Source organism: Ahaetulla prasina, chromosome 13 (genome assembly GCF_028640845.1).
Source record: "Ahaetulla prasina isolate Xishuangbanna chromosome 13, ASM2864084v1, whole genome shotgun sequence".
Classification (NCBI taxonomy): Eukaryota; Metazoa; Chordata; class Lepidosauria; order Squamata; family Colubridae; genus Ahaetulla; species Ahaetulla prasina.
The window spans coordinates 17,070,041-17,087,017 of NC_080551.1; the positions used below are offsets into that span (position 1 = coordinate 17,070,041).

The 16,977-nt window shown below is 40.7% G+C and overlaps 2 protein-coding genes across 4 annotated transcripts in view; one reads left to right on the forward strand and one right to left on the reverse strand.

The window, feature by feature from the left end:
- The window catches only part of SPPL2A (signal peptide peptidase like 2A), a 35,260-nt gene extending 34,329 nt beyond the window's left edge, over positions 1-931 (reverse strand). The window contains exon 1 of one of the 3 annotated variants that reach the window (XM_058156523.1): positions 687-931. In XM_058156523.1, coding sequence (XP_058012506.1) covers positions 687-740 — 54 coding nt within the window. In that variant the 5' untranslated portion in view covers positions 741-931. The remainder of the gene's footprint in view (positions 1-686) is intronic. The other 2 variants (XM_058156521.1, XM_058156522.1) reach the window with 2 other exon arrangements.
- An 8,993-nt stretch (positions 932-9,924) lies between these two features.
- Positions 9,925-16,209, forward strand: LOC131184805 (nicotinamide riboside kinase 2-like). The gene is made up of 8 exons (XM_058156538.1): positions 9,925-10,166; positions 11,478-11,568; positions 12,678-12,723; positions 12,910-13,084; positions 14,288-14,359; positions 14,474-14,580; positions 15,040-15,131; positions 16,050-16,209. The coding sequence occupies exons 1-8, from the start codon at positions 10,141-10,143 to the stop codon at positions 16,053-16,055; spliced, it is 615 nt and encodes a 204-aa protein (XP_058012521.1). The 5' UTR covers positions 9,925-10,140; the 3' UTR covers positions 16,056-16,209.
- Positions 16,210-16,977: the final 768 nt, after the last annotated feature.

The following is a 16,977-nucleotide window of genomic DNA, read 5'->3' on the forward strand; positions in this document are numbered from 1 at the left end:
CAGCTGGGAAGGTAAACAACGGCCTCCGCAAGCCGCATATGAGGAGGCAGGTCCCCGTTCCCCGAAGCCAACAGGAGCAAAGTCCAAGTCCAGCCACCAACGCCGTCAACTTCCGGGACCTGCCTCTCTCCTCGTCCATTAAAAACTTCAAAGCATCGCCGTTTCAATTCAATGCAAGCCCCAGTGTCATGGCTGGAGACCGGTGCGCATGCGCAAACAAAACCAGACCCGGAGCAGCCTTACCTGGCTGGAGGTTTACGGGGGTTTTAGACGGAGCCGCCAACGGGGATGCACGGGAAGCCCCTTCCCACGTTTCCCCTAGACGGCTCCCCCCCCGCCCCGGTCTCGCGGGGGGCACCGAGGAGGGCGCTCTCTGCTCGGCTGCCCTCTTCCTATGCTCAGAGGCCAGGTGCGTGGGAGTTCTAGGCTAAGGGGGGCTGGTGGGGGGGGGAGAGCGCCCACCCAGGGGGTTTCCCGAACTGGGGGGGGGAGGGGAAGAAGGCCGGCCGTGCAGAGAGAAAGACTCGTGGCGCCCGCGAAAGGTTTCGCTTCCACCGCTGGAAAGCCCCGAGAGCGTTTGCTGGGGGGCGATCGGCGGGCGACCAGCCCGAAATTCCTGCCCTCCCTGCCCGGCGATGGGGGTCCCGCGATGTGTCCCCCTCCCCTCCCGCCCCCCGAGCCCTTACCAGCGGCAGGAGCAGGGCCCAGAGCGCGGCCCCCAGCAGCCGGGCGGCCCCCATGCCCCGCGCCTGGCTTCAACGCCGCCCCCGCAGAGGCTCTACGGCCAGCTGGCCCGCAGCCAACCGTTCCCTCCCCCGCCGGGTCCTACTCCACCGCCGCCGATGCCACCGAGCGCGTCTTCTTTCCGGGGCGGCTGCCGGCGCTCGGCACGGCCAGGACTTCGCCTCCTCTTCTGGGCGGGCTTTCCTCCGGGGTAGAGGCGGCACAGACGCCGGCGGAAAAAGCCGGCCTGGAGGAGGGAAGGAAGAAGAGGAGGAGGAGGAGGAAGGAGAAGCAGCGGCGAAGGGCGCTCCCCCGGGCCAAACGCCCCGCACCGGTTCCCGGGGTTTCCTATCCCCCACCCCGAGCGACGGTCTCGCTGAGCCACGAGCAGAAAATCTCCCAATTAGTCAATCAATCGATCCATTCATCCATCCAATCTCTTGCCAAGGATCTACCGCCAGGTTGATGATGATCCCTTAGGCCAAATCTGGGGGAAATCCCAAGGGATGGGCTGCAGCACTGGTGGTTCTTGACTTACAACCACAATTGAGCCCAAAATTGATGCTGCTAAACAAAGACAGTGGGTCAAATGAGTTTCGCCCCCATTTTATGACTTTTCTTGCCATGTTTGCTGGTCGGAAAGTCGCAAAAAGGGGATCGCGTGACCCCGGGCTGCCGCAACCGTCATAAATAGGAACCAATTATCCAAGCGTCCGAATATAACTCAGGTAACTATGGGGATGTTGAAAAGGTCGTAAGCGTGAAAAATGGTTGTAAGTCTATTTTCAGGGCCATGGTAACTGAATGGTCACTAAAGGAACTGTTGTAAGTCACCTATACCCAGGGTCTCCAACCTTGGCAACTTGAAGCCTGGCGGACTTCAACTCCCAGAATTCCCCAGGGAGTTGAAGTCTGCCAGGCTTCAAGTTGCCAGGTGCTGGCTGGGGAATTCTGGGAGTTGAAGTCTGCCAGGCTTCAAGTTGCTAAGGTTGGAGACCCGTGATCTATACAGTGCTATCTTGGGACTAATTGGGAAGGTTTTCACTTAACTCTCCAAAATTGTTACTAGACATTCTCGGTCTATGATATTAATTCTCCCTAGAGAGGTGGTTTAATTTGGCTTTTCTCTAACCCTGCCAGCCATGGCAAACGCCGGCCTGTGGCTGCAATTAAAGTCTCTGCCTTCTGAACCGTGAAGGGCTGGCTTGGCTGCCTGCTATTTTGGCTTGTTGACACACTGGGAGGCTGTTGAATTCACTGCCTGCTCTGACAGGCAATTACAACAGTTCTCCTTTTGTGCAAGACCTGACTCGCTGCCCAGCAAGGCCCCGGCTGCTACAGGGAGGAACCTCAAGCAGATTTATTTTTGGTAGGAGAGAAATTGTCAGCTGTAGGAAGTGAGCACACTAGCCTAGCCTGCTCCTGAAATGTAGACTAAATTATGACATTTAAGGGACAGCCATTCAGATGTGTTAGGTAACATTCAGACGCAAGTGGAATCAATGGGACTTGTGATTAACAAGTGCGGGTCAAATGATTAAGCCACCATAGAGCAACTTTTGAACTATTTAAACAGCTGATGCTTACAGTAATTTCTTGTTTGGGCAAAGTTTCTAAGAATGTTACCAGTTTTGGCGTATTCTAATAAAATCTAATTGGTTCTCCCCATGTAGTATTCATTCACCATGCTGTCATTTTGTCCTATTCTCTCCCCTAAAGAGAGACTCTGCCAGTTTCAGCCTTGTTTTGCAATTCAGTCAATAACATTGAATCCTTGATAAGAAACAATATTGAGACATTTGGTAAATAACAAAGGAACGCACTGTGGCTCACTTTCAAGCAGGGGTCACCAGCCTTTCAGACTTCAGGGACCACTACATTCATAATTTTATATCCCGGATATGATTTTTTTAACAAAGATAAATAGTATTTAGTGCAATATAAAAAATGCAGATAATTTCTCTGTGGACCACCAAAATTTTCTCACGGACCACCAGTGGTCCACGGGCCACCAGTTGGTGACTGTTGATTTTAAGCAGCCTTTTAAAATTCAAGGCCAAACTGAGTTTTCAAAAATGTTTAATTCATCTCACTACCTGATCTATATTATTTAATTCCGTTTGTATTACATTTACTGCTACAGCACCTTCCAATCTGTAAGGCATTACCTTAGACTTTTGCACTCAATAGTTTGAGATATTAATAGTCAAGGACAAGGATGAACATCAGAAGAATTGTCAAATACTTGATCTGTTTTTTATAAGAATACAGTTGCCTTCTGCAGAAGAAATGCTATTCTGAATAATATTCATACAAACATTTTAGTAAGAATGAATTACTTAAAACTGTACACAGGTCCACTTGTTAAAAATGCCTATTTTAAAACTTGAAGCGCTTTACAGTAAAATAAATGACCACCATCTATTTAAAGCAAATTTATTTTCCAATAATAGAAGATCCATTAAATCTAGGACTTCAGCTCTCTGCTTTCACTTCATGCAGCTGAAATGGAGTTGAGGTAGCTTATATACACATTTGGGCACTTCAGTAGAATGTTTCAGTTCTTTTCTGCAAATACCTTTTGTCTCATGAACCAAAATCTGACTGTTACAATTTAAATTATAGTTCACATACTAGACTACAGTTTCAGGCAAGAATTAAGAGTACAAGAAATTGATTGAATTTGATTCAGACAAATGTTTCTGGATTCATTTGGGTCAGAACTCAGTAAATTCAGAGTGTGCACCCATCTTCCAACGGTAGAAGAGAAAATACAGCTAAGCAACACTATGTCTATAAAACAAGTCTTCACTTTTAGAATAGAAGCAACCACTGTTGAAAGATTTTCATCACACCTTACATATTCTGCAGTTCTCAGTAGCAGCAAGAATCCTATCCCACAGTCCTACTTCAAAAGCCCACCAATAATATTGTCAATTTTTACATTATTATTCTTCACCTAACCCTTTTATCTGACAACACATTCACAAAGCATTTCAGGGCATCCACTATGGCTGTGATGCAAAACCTGTTTGAGATATTCAGCTTTTGTCTTAACAAAGTAGAACTTAAGGCATGTTATGGGCTCTCACTCATAGCCCATGAGATATATTAACCGAACAGAGCAAACCTTTTATTCTCATTTTGTTGAGGGTCAGCAAAAAGCTATTTAATCTTAAAGAAAAAAAAATAAGCTTTAAAGTACTTAAATATCTTCTTGAGCATTTTTTTTCCAGAAAAATTGTGCCAGGTTAAATAATTCTTGCCTAAAATCAGACTGAAGACCATTTTCTCAAGATAGGTAGAATTTTCTTCAGGTGTTAGTTTTATAGAAGTAAAAACTGAACAAAATATTAACCTTGCTTCTTCATCATCTTAACAGAATTTAAAACCCCGATATTTATAGTTGGGAAAGAGCCATGAATTAAAACTGTAGTTACAGTACATGTAGTACTTTAAATACTATATTTAGCACATATTTCAAACATGGCGCTGTCCATTAACATTAACACAGCTTTATAGTTTTGTAATCAGATCCCCAGTTTGTACAGGCTGTCACAGAATAAAATGGTGTTATTTTAGCAGTTTACAACCAGCGTACAAACAGTAATGAATAAACTTAAATATAAAGCTTTCTATCTGAAGAGATTAATTACTTGAACCCCTAATTTGAACACCTTCTAAATCTGCGTGTTCCTAGAATTGTTGCTGTAGCCTCCTTTGGAATTCATCCGTTCCTGAATATGCCCAACCTGGAAAAAACATAAGATTATGAAAGGCTGATTAGTGCTAACATTATGTATATATTTTGCACCTTAAAATAATTTCACCATGTTTTTTGTAATTAATAATGGGTCTAACATTAAGTTTCCCTTAATTTTCTCCAACTCTGAAATCTCCAATGTAAGTTTCATTATACATTTTAGTCATAAGTAATGGTTTATGACAACCATGCATTTCCTTTCATGCATGTTTACCCAGAAAATTATTAGCAGGAATGTATTCAAAGGGTAACTGTGCAAGGGAAGTGACATATCTTTAAGCGAAGTGAGATTTTTGGAAACATGGATGCATCGCATCCATATTTAGAGAGATATTTCACATATTCAGTGTTTTTTATGTAGTCCAATCTAATTTTGAATATAGGTAATATGCTGAAGCTATAATAAAGTAACTTACATTTCATAGGTTTACTGTATCTTGATACTACATCACTCTACTAAACAAATAATTCCCTCAACACTGTCAAACTATTTACTAAATCTGCACTACTATTAATCTTCTCATCGTTCCCATCACCCATCTCCTTCCACTTATGACTGTAACTTTGTTGCTTGTATCCTTACGATTTATACTGATATTGTTTCCTGATTGCTTATTTGTAACCTATGACTATCATTAAGTGTTGTATCAAGTGTTAAATTTGTACCCTATGACTATCATTAAGTGTTGTAAGTGTTGTACCTTGATAAAGGTATCTTTTCTTTTATGTACACTGAGAGCCTATGCACCAAGACAAATTCCTGTGTGTCCAATCACGCTTGGCCAATAAAAAATTCTATTCTATTCTATTCTATACCCGTAGTCATACCTAAACATTGATAAAGAAACCAAATGTAACACTTTATTGCTTCTCTCCCCGACATACTTACTGGTGGGGGGTTGCTGGTCATCTCTTTTGTTCCAAAATGAGTGATGTGAACGAAGTTCATTGGCTCTCCTATCATTTTTCGGTCGAGTCTCTTCTTTTAGGGAACAGAAAAACATAAAGTCAATCTTTGCTAAATCTTTTTTAAATTTAAGACATAATTATTCTGTTACAATTAGCCGCCCATAGTTACTTCAGCAATGACTTATGAGTAGCTGGACAACATATTTAATACAATGTTGCCCTGCCTTTTCCACAGTTAAGCTTACAATTTTTTTCCTCATAACACAGGAAAAATTTTAAGTTCCTCGTAACAATGACCACAAAAGCCGAGTTGTCTGACTAGAGAGGAAAAATATACCAGGTCTTAGATTTTTATAGTAGAATTTTATTTCAGATTTCCTATTAAATATTTCTCCCCCCCCCGCACCCCTTATAGCCAAGCTCTGTGTTACAAAGTCTGCCATAAAATAAGTCTTGAATTTAATACCAATATAAAATGGCTGGAGCTTAACTAGTCAGTCTTCTAGCTGTGTTTTAAGATATTTAAAAATTAAATTGCATTTTTATTGAAATCTGTATCCTATATGATGATTTGAGTATGCTACCTTAGATTGGTCTCTGAAATACAGCATATACATTTCTAAGTAAAACAAACTCACTGTTTGAGGCTGATCTCCAATGCAACAGTTAAAACAAACCAGGAACTCTGTCATTATAACACACAGTAATAGTTTCTAGAATTAAAAATTAAAGCAATTGCTATAGTTAGGGAACATGCTATTGATTTTTTTTGAAATGTTATTTAATAGACCTTAGAATGCTTGAATCTTTTTACTTCTTATCCCACTGACTTATACAAAAAAACCCCACATCATACTTAATTTTGCTTGAAATATTAATTATACCCTTTCATTTTTTTCCTCCCTCTGTGTGCCTGAACAAATGAAAGAAAAATACAGCTGCAACAGCTACAGTATTTAACACAAAGTTCATTTTACATGCCACATGTAAAAAAAGTAACTATAAATATCAGTATCAACTATATGCAGGTATATGAAGGTAGGATCAAACTTGCTTTCTGAAGACATAAAGCAAAACTTGAATATTTTTTAATATTTCATGACTATAGTCTGTTTAATCGCCATCTACCATCTACTGAATTTAGCCAAAATAGTAGGTCACTTCTAGATTCATACCAAAGCTAGTGACTATACTAGTTTATGCAAATGTATTAATATAGTTAGTGGCTTAGACTACTAATAAAGTCAACCTTTGTAGATAAACCATGAATTATGGTTAAGCAGATGAACGAGCTTATTATAATTTATTCACTCAAACATAATAAAGCAAACTATAGGTCAGAGTACAATAAAGGTAGTCATATTTCATAGTAACTTAGAATATTCTATTGTTAAAATACTTAACTATTTTTTGCATAGTTATTCAAAACAGATATAAGTTCTTATGCTGACATTTGATTGTATAGAAATATGTAGCTATTAAAGCCTGTCTTTGATAAGGTCCAAAACTGATTCTAGTAACTAATTATTTCAAAACAATACAAGTCTTTTCAACCAAATTATACTAAGCCACAGTTGTAACAGTTAAGCATAAAATAAAAAACAAAGTTATAACTTTTTTTCAAAAGCTATTTTTGTACTATTAATCCCAAAGAAAGACACATCCACATTTTATACCTAGAGCCTATTACTACCTCTATTTTATATAACACATATTACAACATACACAATGGGAGATTAAGAACTCATACCACTTAAAAGTGCACCACTTCTCTAAACATTAACTTTCTTAAAACAAAGGCTACCAAGCAATCCCTGCTCTTATACAAGCCCCAAATTATCCAATTACCACGCTCTTCCCTTTAACACAATTGCTCTCTGGGTGGAGCCATTTTCACAGCTGATTATTCCTAACCTTGTATTTGGACATCACTGTTTCTGGCGAATCCTTCCTACAGCCTATCTATCATTAGTTTTGAAAATACATAAATACAGAAATATTTTCTACTCTAAAGACTGATTGAGGAACACTATGAGAGTTTCCTTTTGCTTTTAATAGCTAGCTGCAAGTCAGAACTCAGCAGATCAAGATGTTCCAATCACTGAATTTCTAGTCATCTATGCAAGCCTGATACACATTTAGAATAGAATAGAATAGAATTTTATTGGCCAAGTGCAGGGTACCCTGTTTTATTACATCTGTCTTTTATAAACATAAAAGTCTTTATGTCTTTTATAAACATAAAAGTTATAAACGTCTCGTCTGGATTACTGCAACGCTCTCTACATGGGGCTCCCCTTGAAGGGCATCCGGAGGCTACAGTTAGTCCAGAATGCGGCTGCGCGGGTGATAGATGGAGCCCCTCGTGGCTCCCGCATAACGCCCATCCTGCGCAGGCTGCACTGGCTACCTGTGGCCTTCCGGGTGCGCTTCAAGGTTTTGGTGACCACCTTCAAAGCGCTCCATGGCATAGGGCCGGGTTATCTACGGGACCGCCTACTGCGACCAGATACCTCTCACCGACCCGTGCGCTCTCACAGGGAGGGACTCCTCAGGGTGCCGTCAGCTAGGCAGTTTCGTCTGGCGACGCCCAGGGGAAGGGCCTTCTCTGTGGGGCTCCGCCCTCTGGAACGAGCTCCCCAGGACTCCGTCAACTTCGGACCTTCGAACCTTCCGTCGCGAGCTCAAGACACATTTATTCATCTGTGCAGGACTGGCTTAGATTTTAAATTTTATAGGGGTTTTAAATTGATTTTAATATTTATATTTCTATTTTTAATGATAGGGCATTGGAATAAGTTTTTTAAAGATTATTTTAATTTTGTATATTGATGTTTTATATGCCTGTGAACCGCCCTGAGTCCTTTGGGAGATAGGGCGGTATATAAATTTAAATAATAAATAAATAATAAATAAATAAATAAAATAAACAGTCTTTTTCTTTTTTGTCTCTCTCAAGTTCTTTGCTGCTGCCTCTTTGGTACCAGTATCATAACCATCATAACCTCAGTCAGAATGTTCATTTAAAAGTGTCTTTTCTATGAAGAAGGAATCGATAAGATCATCTAATATAAATCACAAAGTGATTTGGATTGAGCTATTTTAATTTCCAAGTGTTTTGTTAATTTGTAGCAGCAAGTGTCGTACTGTAAACTGACTCTGATCCATGAAAACCTAGCAGACCGATAAATACATTAAAATATCCAAGTGACTGCACATTCATGTTTATTCAGTCACATTTATAGTTTACAAATAGTTTTAATAAGTACCATAGAGTTCTGAAGAAGGCACAGAATAAATCCAGAAGACGATCTGCCTTGATCAACATTTGTGTGCTTATTTTGCACACCAGTCTTTGGCCTGGTTCATGGACCACTTACTAAACTGCTTAATAAAGTAAAACCAGAGCGTCTACAGGAAGCACTAGTAACAATGCTAAAGTCAGTATTTTGGACACATAATGCAAAACACAAGAATTGGAGAAGATGTTGATGCTTGGAGAAGTCAAAACATTTAAGACATAGAAGACCACGTTGAAGATTCAAGAAATCAAAACAAGCAGTTACAGACAATCCTGGCCAAATTATACCCGTTATTTCAGAAAGACCTACTAGTTCCCATCACCAATCTCTTTCCACTTATGACTGTATGACTATAACTTGTTGCTGGCAATCCTTATGATTTATATTGATATATTGATCATCAATTGTGTTGTAAATGTTGTACCTTGATGAACGTATCTTTTCTTTTATGTACACTGAGAGCATATGCACCAAGACAAATTCCTTGTGTGTCCAATCACACTTGGCCAATAAAAAAAATTCTATTCTATTCTAAAACCTGAATCCCATGTGCACCGAATCCAATAGATGGCAGCAAGACATTTAAAATAAAAAATAAAATAAAAAATCCCTGTATCTTTGCTGCCACTTAGTGGCTGCTCGAAGTATAGCAGCGCAGATCTGACATTCCTACATTAGGCTAAAATCTTTTTTTTCTGTGAAATATCTACCATGGCAGTTAATTATGTTTTATGGCCAGTAGGTTGTGGAAATGGGTCCAGCAATATTATATTCTATGGATAAGCGTGACACACGAACCCAGAGGCTTTTCCCTCAAAGAAATATGCAATATGCCTTCGACGGGGTCGATAATTAGTGCTTCGGGGTGGGGTTTTTGTATTTCTTTTTTTTTTCCTGGGAAATTTCCTCAGAATTCGTATTTAAAACAGGACGCGTAACCATATCCGCTTAAGTCAGAATACAACTGGCGAGGCGACGAGTCCCCACACGCGGAGGGGGGGGAACGAAAGACAGAAAGAGGCCGGGCCAACAGCCAAACCGACCAATCGGAGCGAGCCTGGCCTCGTTTCCAGTCCTTTATTGGATGCCAAGACTTGGAGTGGCGGGAGAGAGGAGGCGCGAAAAAAAAAAAAGCCGGCGATTGACGGCACCCGCAGCCAATGAGCGGGCGTTCGAGAGCGTCAGAAGGCGGGTGGGCGGGGGGGAAGGATCCGCGCGGCGATTGCGGCGCCTTCTTTTCCCTGAGGGCTTTGGCGGGAGCGCCGTGTGCTTCCCTCCCTCGTCGCCGTTGTCTCCGCCGCTATGGCTCCCCTCGGCAGTTGACGCTCGTGGCTCTTTTTTTTTTTCCCCTTTCCCTCCTCCCGGTTCTTCCTCCTCCTCCTCCTCTTCCATCGCCGGGCTCTCCCGCGGAACCCTCTGTGAGGCCAGCGCGCTCGCGGCACCATGAAAGTCATCCTCGGCATCGGCGGGTGAGGAGAAGGACAGGGGGGGAGGGGGGGGCTTGGACGCGGGGTGTTCTCGCGCCTGCGCAGTGGGGAGGACCTTCCACGTGCGGGGCTTTCAACTCTGCGCTTGCAGCTGTTGGCGGCGGCGCTGCCGCAGCTGCTGCTTTTTCCCGGCGGGCGCCGTGATTATTCCTGGGTTCCTTTGGTTATCCTCTTCCCCCGCCGCCGCCTCCAGTCTGCATTGTTGCTTTTTTTTTTTTTTAAAGTGTATTAACTCTCAAGTGGGACTTAATAGAATAGAATTTTATTGCCCAAGTGTGATTGGACACACAAAGAATTGGTCTTGGTGCATAGGCTCTCAGTGTACATAAAAGAAAAGAAAATGCTTTTATTCTAAATGCATTTATTCTCAAGGGGAGGGGGGTTTCCCGCTTCCCCGCCCCTCTTTTTGCAGGGATGATCTAATGGTGGTGCAGCCACCTCGTGTTTCATTTTGAGTCCGAATGGCTGGTCGGTGGGCTGGAATAGAATTGGAATAAATTCTTGATTGGCCAAATGTAATTTACCCCAGCATCATCCTCTGTGGATGCCCTCTTTGATATCTGGTCAAATTTCAATGGCAAAACCGAAATTAGCTAGCAACAAGGAATTTGTCTTTGGTGTCTAGGCTCTCAGTGTATATAAGGAGAATAAAATACATTCATCGAGAATAAAAAGATACAACACTTAGTGATAGTCAAGGTTACTAATAAGCTATCAATTCATACTAGGAAACAAGTAAAAACAATAAATTGAAAGATACAAGCAACATGGTTATAAGTAATAAGTGGGAAGAGATAGATACTAGTAAGGAAGAGAAGAATAGTAATACAGTCTTAGTAAATTATTTGACAGTGTGGTGGGAATTAGTTGTTAAGCAGAGTGGTGGCATTCAGAGAAAAACTGTCCTTGTGTCTAGTTGTTTTAACCGAATAACCAAGTTGGAAGGGACTTTAGAGGTCTTCTAGTCCAACCCCGATCAAGCAAGAGACCCTATGCTGTTCCAGACATTTTGAAGAAATGCAGGGTGCGCAGCCAGTTATTCTTTTGCTTATTTTGACCTTCCTCCCCAAGGAAGAGGATTAGAGAGATGGTAGGAGAGAGCCAGGGTTGGGTGTGTGAAAATCAGGAGGGGGGGAGACCTGATTCTTGTCTGCCTTCAATCCTGGATGGGCCAATCCCTCTCATTTCCACCCATCTCCAATTTTCTCCCTCCTAAGTTGAATTTCTGTAATCTACAAATGTTTTGATTCCCTGTGTTTGCTGATAACCCATTCTCCAAAATTCCCATTATAGGATCACGAATGGCGGCAAGACCACCTTGACAAACAAACTCACGCAATCGCTGCCCAACTGCAGTGTGGTCCATCAAGATGACTTCTTTAAGGTGGGTCGGAAAAATTAGTCTGTTTGCTTTTCCTCCCATTTGATTTTGTCAGGCACCCGAAAGCCATTATAGAATTTCCTCTTCCTGACCGGAATGTGTGGATAAAGGATATCATTGGAAATGTGCTGATGGTTAGTATGTGAGCTTATTCTTTGTGACGGTCTCACTACAATTCAAGCCTAACATTCTGCCCATGTAATTGATGGGAACTGCTATGACATTTGCAACAGACAGAGCTGAGTTTGGATAACTCCTCAAAATAACTTAAAAGGCAGAATTGTTCCTGCCCCTTTTGGAGAATCTACCGAATAAGCAGATACAGAGACAATAAATCCCTTTTTTAACAGCAAGAGACTAAGGATTCTGATTGCTTGCTCATAACGCCTTTCAAATGCATATTGGTTTGCTTATATTTAGCTTAGAATAAAAGGCAACAGAGAAAATGGGCAGATGGCACATTAAGAAACCCCCTTTTTTGCTTACTTTGTACTTTCTTTAGATATTAGGATGCTTTTTTAGATGCACAGCAAATTATAATTTGCCTCTAAATGAACATCTTCAGCCTAAGTTTTTGTCCACCTTTGCAGATTGTCTCAATCTTTTCATACTTTAGTCCAATCCTTGTTCATCATATCAATACACTGAATTCCACATGTTTGTAGAATCACAATTAGTGAAACTGACATTTTCTATCTGTTTTCCCATCTTATAAACTACATGGAGTTCAGTGTTGTTGTTCTGCTAAGTCTTTAGGTATTGGTCTTCCCTTTAATGTATTTTTATCATATATCAGTTTACTTCTGGAGGGTTGGGACATAAAAGTTTTTTGTAGTTACTGGATAGGATCCTAATATACAGTTGGCATGACTCCACTGTTTTGAAAGTAGGATAGGTGTGTATTTGTTAGTGATGAGATAAAGGGTTAAGTCACTTACTGCCTTGTGACCCTGTATTATGTAAGTTACTGAAAGTCCAGCTATCATCTTTTAATATGAGCGTTGAATTACCAGAGAGTCCATTTAAAAATGCTTTTATCCCTCTTGCTCTTCTTAAAATTAGCCTTAGGAAATCCGTGACTAGCTCTGCAGACGGTTTTTGTTCTGTTTCAGCCCCAAGATGAGATAAAGGTTGAAGATGGATTTAAACAGTACGATGGTAAGTTCTATTTATATCAATGTAGTTATTTTAAAAACCCTTTAGTTCTATCGCAGAACTAGTCAGTTAACAGAAGGAAGAATAAGAATGCAAGCTTGATTACCTGCTGAGATCAGGGTATTTTATATCTTGTTATACTGTTTTTCTCTCCCTTTGGAGCTAATATTTCTGTTCTTTTGCCTTAAGTTATTAGTGCTTTGGATATGGATGCAATGATGAATACCATCAGTGCCTGGAAAAAAAATCCAGTCAAGTTTGAGCGATCCCATGGCATTAATACACTTGATACCAGCACCATAGAGGAAAATGATGACGCCATTCATATTCTTATTGTGGAAGGATTTTTACTTTACACTTACAGGTAACTAAAGTCAGGGACTTCCAATAGTAGAATGTTCTAAAGGTCCTGGTATTTCAGTCATATTTTTGCTGGCAAACGAAAGTTTCAAATATCGTGAGGGCTGTCCCAGCTTTCTATATCTAATCAAGTACCTGCTAACACTTGTTTATTCTTAGCAAGTATTTGAAACGTTTTGATTGTGCAGTGAACATGAGAGCAGTTGGCGAGTAGATAAATTTTACTTGTTCCAGTGCTCCCAGATTATATATATAAAGAAGCACAAAGGAGGAGCACTTTCTTGAGGGAATGTTTAGTTGCATTTAATCCATAGCTCATAACCAACCTATTACAGGGCATAAACCAGGCAGAAGAGGTTTAGGTAGGTAAGAAATCCCTAGAAGCTTACTGAATAAAGTGTACTGACTAAAGAACTGGGGGGGGGGGAAATCCCAGATATATCTAAAGGAATTACAGCTTAAAGTATTCCAAGATTCTTTGGGTAGTACATAGGCCAGTGATGGCTAATCTTTTCTGGACCAAGTGCCCAAAGTGTGTGCGAATGCGCGCTCCCCTGAACCCCTAAAATGCAATGCGTGCACATGCGGAGCTAAACTGGGCGACGGCTCGTGTGCCCACATAGGGCACTGTGTGCCACCTCTGGCATGCATGCTATAGGTTTGCCATAGTGTAAGCCGCCCTGAGTCTTTGGAGAAGGGCGGGATATAAATGTAAATTTAAAAAAATGAATATAGGCTAATGTTTCTCAAACGTGGCAACTTTAGGATGTGTGAACTTCAATTCCCAGAATTCCCCAGCCAGAATAAGAAAACGAATAATTTTAACATGCTATGTAAGTGCAGTTGTGATCGATACGGGGGGCCGACTTAAAATGGTTTCGGAAAAAGCATTTAGTGATTTGTAAGAGAATAACATGTAAATAGTTTGAGCTGTGCCAAAGCCAATATGTCTTCCCTTATGGGGAAGGTTTCATTTTCTGGTGGTGATTTTCCCAGAAGCTTACAGTCATGGTTAAAAATATGATACCGTGTTTCCCCGAAAATAAGACTCTGTCTTATATATTTTTTGAACCCTCAAATAAACGCTTGGGCTTATTATCAGGGGATGTCTTATTTTCGGGAAAACAGGGTAATGCACAGGATGGGACTTTGCCTAGCCTTGTATTTTGTTATGTAACAAAATCTGAGGGATTTTCCTACTTTTCAGACCCCTGATCGATATTTTTGATGTCCGGTATTTTCTTTCTATTCCTTACGAAGAATGTAAGAGGAGGAGAAGGTAAGTCCATGATATGAGAAGTTGCATTTAGAGGTGGATATCTAGAAGGACTGGATGGCTTTAAAAGAGCTACATAAACAACCCAAGTTCAAATGGATTTTTTTCTTTCTCTAGTTCAAGGAATTACACCGTCCCAGATCCACCTGGATTATTTGATGGTCATGTCTGGCCCATGTACGTCAAACATAAGAAGGTGATGGAAAACCTTAATGTTGACGTTGGTAAGTTCAACTGGATTTTGGAAGCCCCTTTTGAACTTGATCCTCTTGTATTGCTAAATTGGATAATTGTGTTTCAAAATGTAGGTCTTTGAATAACATTCCCAGGGTTTAACATGTTACTAAAAAATAATAATTTGACTTAAACTGTAACAGTTTAAAGTTAGTTCTGTTTATCATTTACTTTGCAGCTCTAGCCACAGACTGAGAATGAAAAGGATAGGGATTGCTTGGGTCAGAAAATCAGAAGAGTTTTATTTAGTTGTCTGGATTCTGTTATTTAGTGAAGGTTTGTAGCTTTATAATAGCCATGGTTTTAAAGAAAGCATAGTTCGAACAAGCTGTCATTTACTAAATTTGTAATAAGCTGCAATCTATAGCTTTATTTCACCTAATGAAAAATAAGCATACTGAGCTCAACAGAATTGTTCTTATTTTCAAACGGTGCTCCTTCTATTCCAGTTCATTTGGATGGGACAAAACCGAGGGAGGAACTTTTTGACATAGTTTACAACCACATCCAGAACAACTTGGAAGAACTGATTCAGATGCAGGTATGTATTTTACTTAAAATCACGGGAGCCAATCATGTGCAGATTATTACATGCAAAGAAATCCTAGCAACGTTTTTTGGGATGGGGTGGAGAGCATTGATTACAAATGTAAAAATCCAGCACTTCCTGATAAAGATGGAATTGTTTTGACACAGGTCAAAAAGTGGTTGTTCCAAAACAATGGTTTGGTATGAAATTTGGAAAAGATCAAGGACATTTATGATTGAGGAGAGAATGGAAGGCGCTAGGATTGGGGGACAAGATAAGTTGCGCTTGCTGCCTACTCATGAAACCGTTCAACTATACAATAAGTGAACTGGCATTTTCAGTTACCGCATCCTAGAGGAGGCACAGAAAGGATGGCACTGGGGAGCTGGTGGAATGGGCCATACTGGGACATTGGTGGTGGGTTGGGAAACTTTAGCTTATAGGATATGTTATGCTTGCAAACTGCTGGGGAGGAGAATTGGGCAGAGGGCGACAGCAGCCTTTCCCTGCTCATTCTATAAAATCACTTTAGGATCCCTCTGCTTTTGTTTCATTTGAAACCCAGAGCAATTAAAATATTCTGGGTTTTTGTTTTACCAAGCTAATTTGAAATGGTTCCACAGAACTTCCACAGTACAGTGGCTTGTTCGGATTTTGAAAATATATTTCCTGAGTACACTCCTTAAAAAGACATTATGAAAAAGTTATGAACTTAGGTAGTTCTTGTTCACGAACCGGTCATTCAGGGACCATTTGAAGTTAGGCTTCTAATAAATTTTTCTCTTTACCATGAATTCCTAAACTTCTACGGGAACACAGTGCTATTGACTCAATGGGACGTCTGGGTCTATGAGACTAGGATGATAGCTTTGCTGTATTTACAAAGATGTGCAACACTCATTGACCATACTTTTCCCCCCCTTCTAACAGCAATAAACAAATGGCTGGGACACTCCTGAGAAGATATTTCTTTGGTAACTGTGTTTTAATGTGCGTGTATGCTGACTTAAAGGTGATTTTGTATAAATCCTAATTGTAAGGGTCTAAAATCTGGCCTTGATTAAAACACAACTACTACTTTTTTATGGTATCTTTGTGGGAATTGTGCTTTTTTGCGTAATGCAGTCTTCAGAAAGCTGCTTTATATCAAGACAGGCATCCTTTTATTCATCTGGATAGGTCCCTTTGGCAGGGACCTTATATACCAAGTCAGGAAAAGAGGATCTTTTGAGGGTTCCAGCTACTTGGCTTTTTCAAAGCTGTTCTGTTGGATACTGAAGCAGCCCCTTCTCTTTGCAAATCTTAGCCCCTTCTTATCTGTCCACCAAGCTATGACACTTCACCAACCATTGAGAAACAGCGCTATAAATTGAGCAGAGACATCGTTGCTGGAAAAGGTCCTGCATAGGAAACCATGTCTAAAACAACACGGAAAGCTGATTTAGTAATACAAATCCTCCTATTCGTTCTCACAACAGAATAACCATTGTGGTATTCAAATGGAAATGGTCAGAGTGCGTTCTGTTTAGTAATGAAGAAACCCATGGCTTCTGTTTAAAACAGCAAAGGGGCTCTTGATATGCAACAGTTTGTACTTAAAACACTCAGTCAACAGTTTTGGGTTTTTTTAAAGCCATGTAAACTTCATGAAGGAGGTGAGATGAGTTAATTAGGGTCATTTTAGGTTACACATCCACAGCGGCAGTTACTGAAGCTTACCGAAGCTAATTCTGTCAACTTGGCATTGCTAAAAATACAGCTGCTGGCTGTGTGCTTACTGGGCACTACTTTGCTACTTGTAAGTGCAGAAATAAGGAAAAACTGTACCTGTGTTTTAAGATGAAGAGGACTCTGAAGG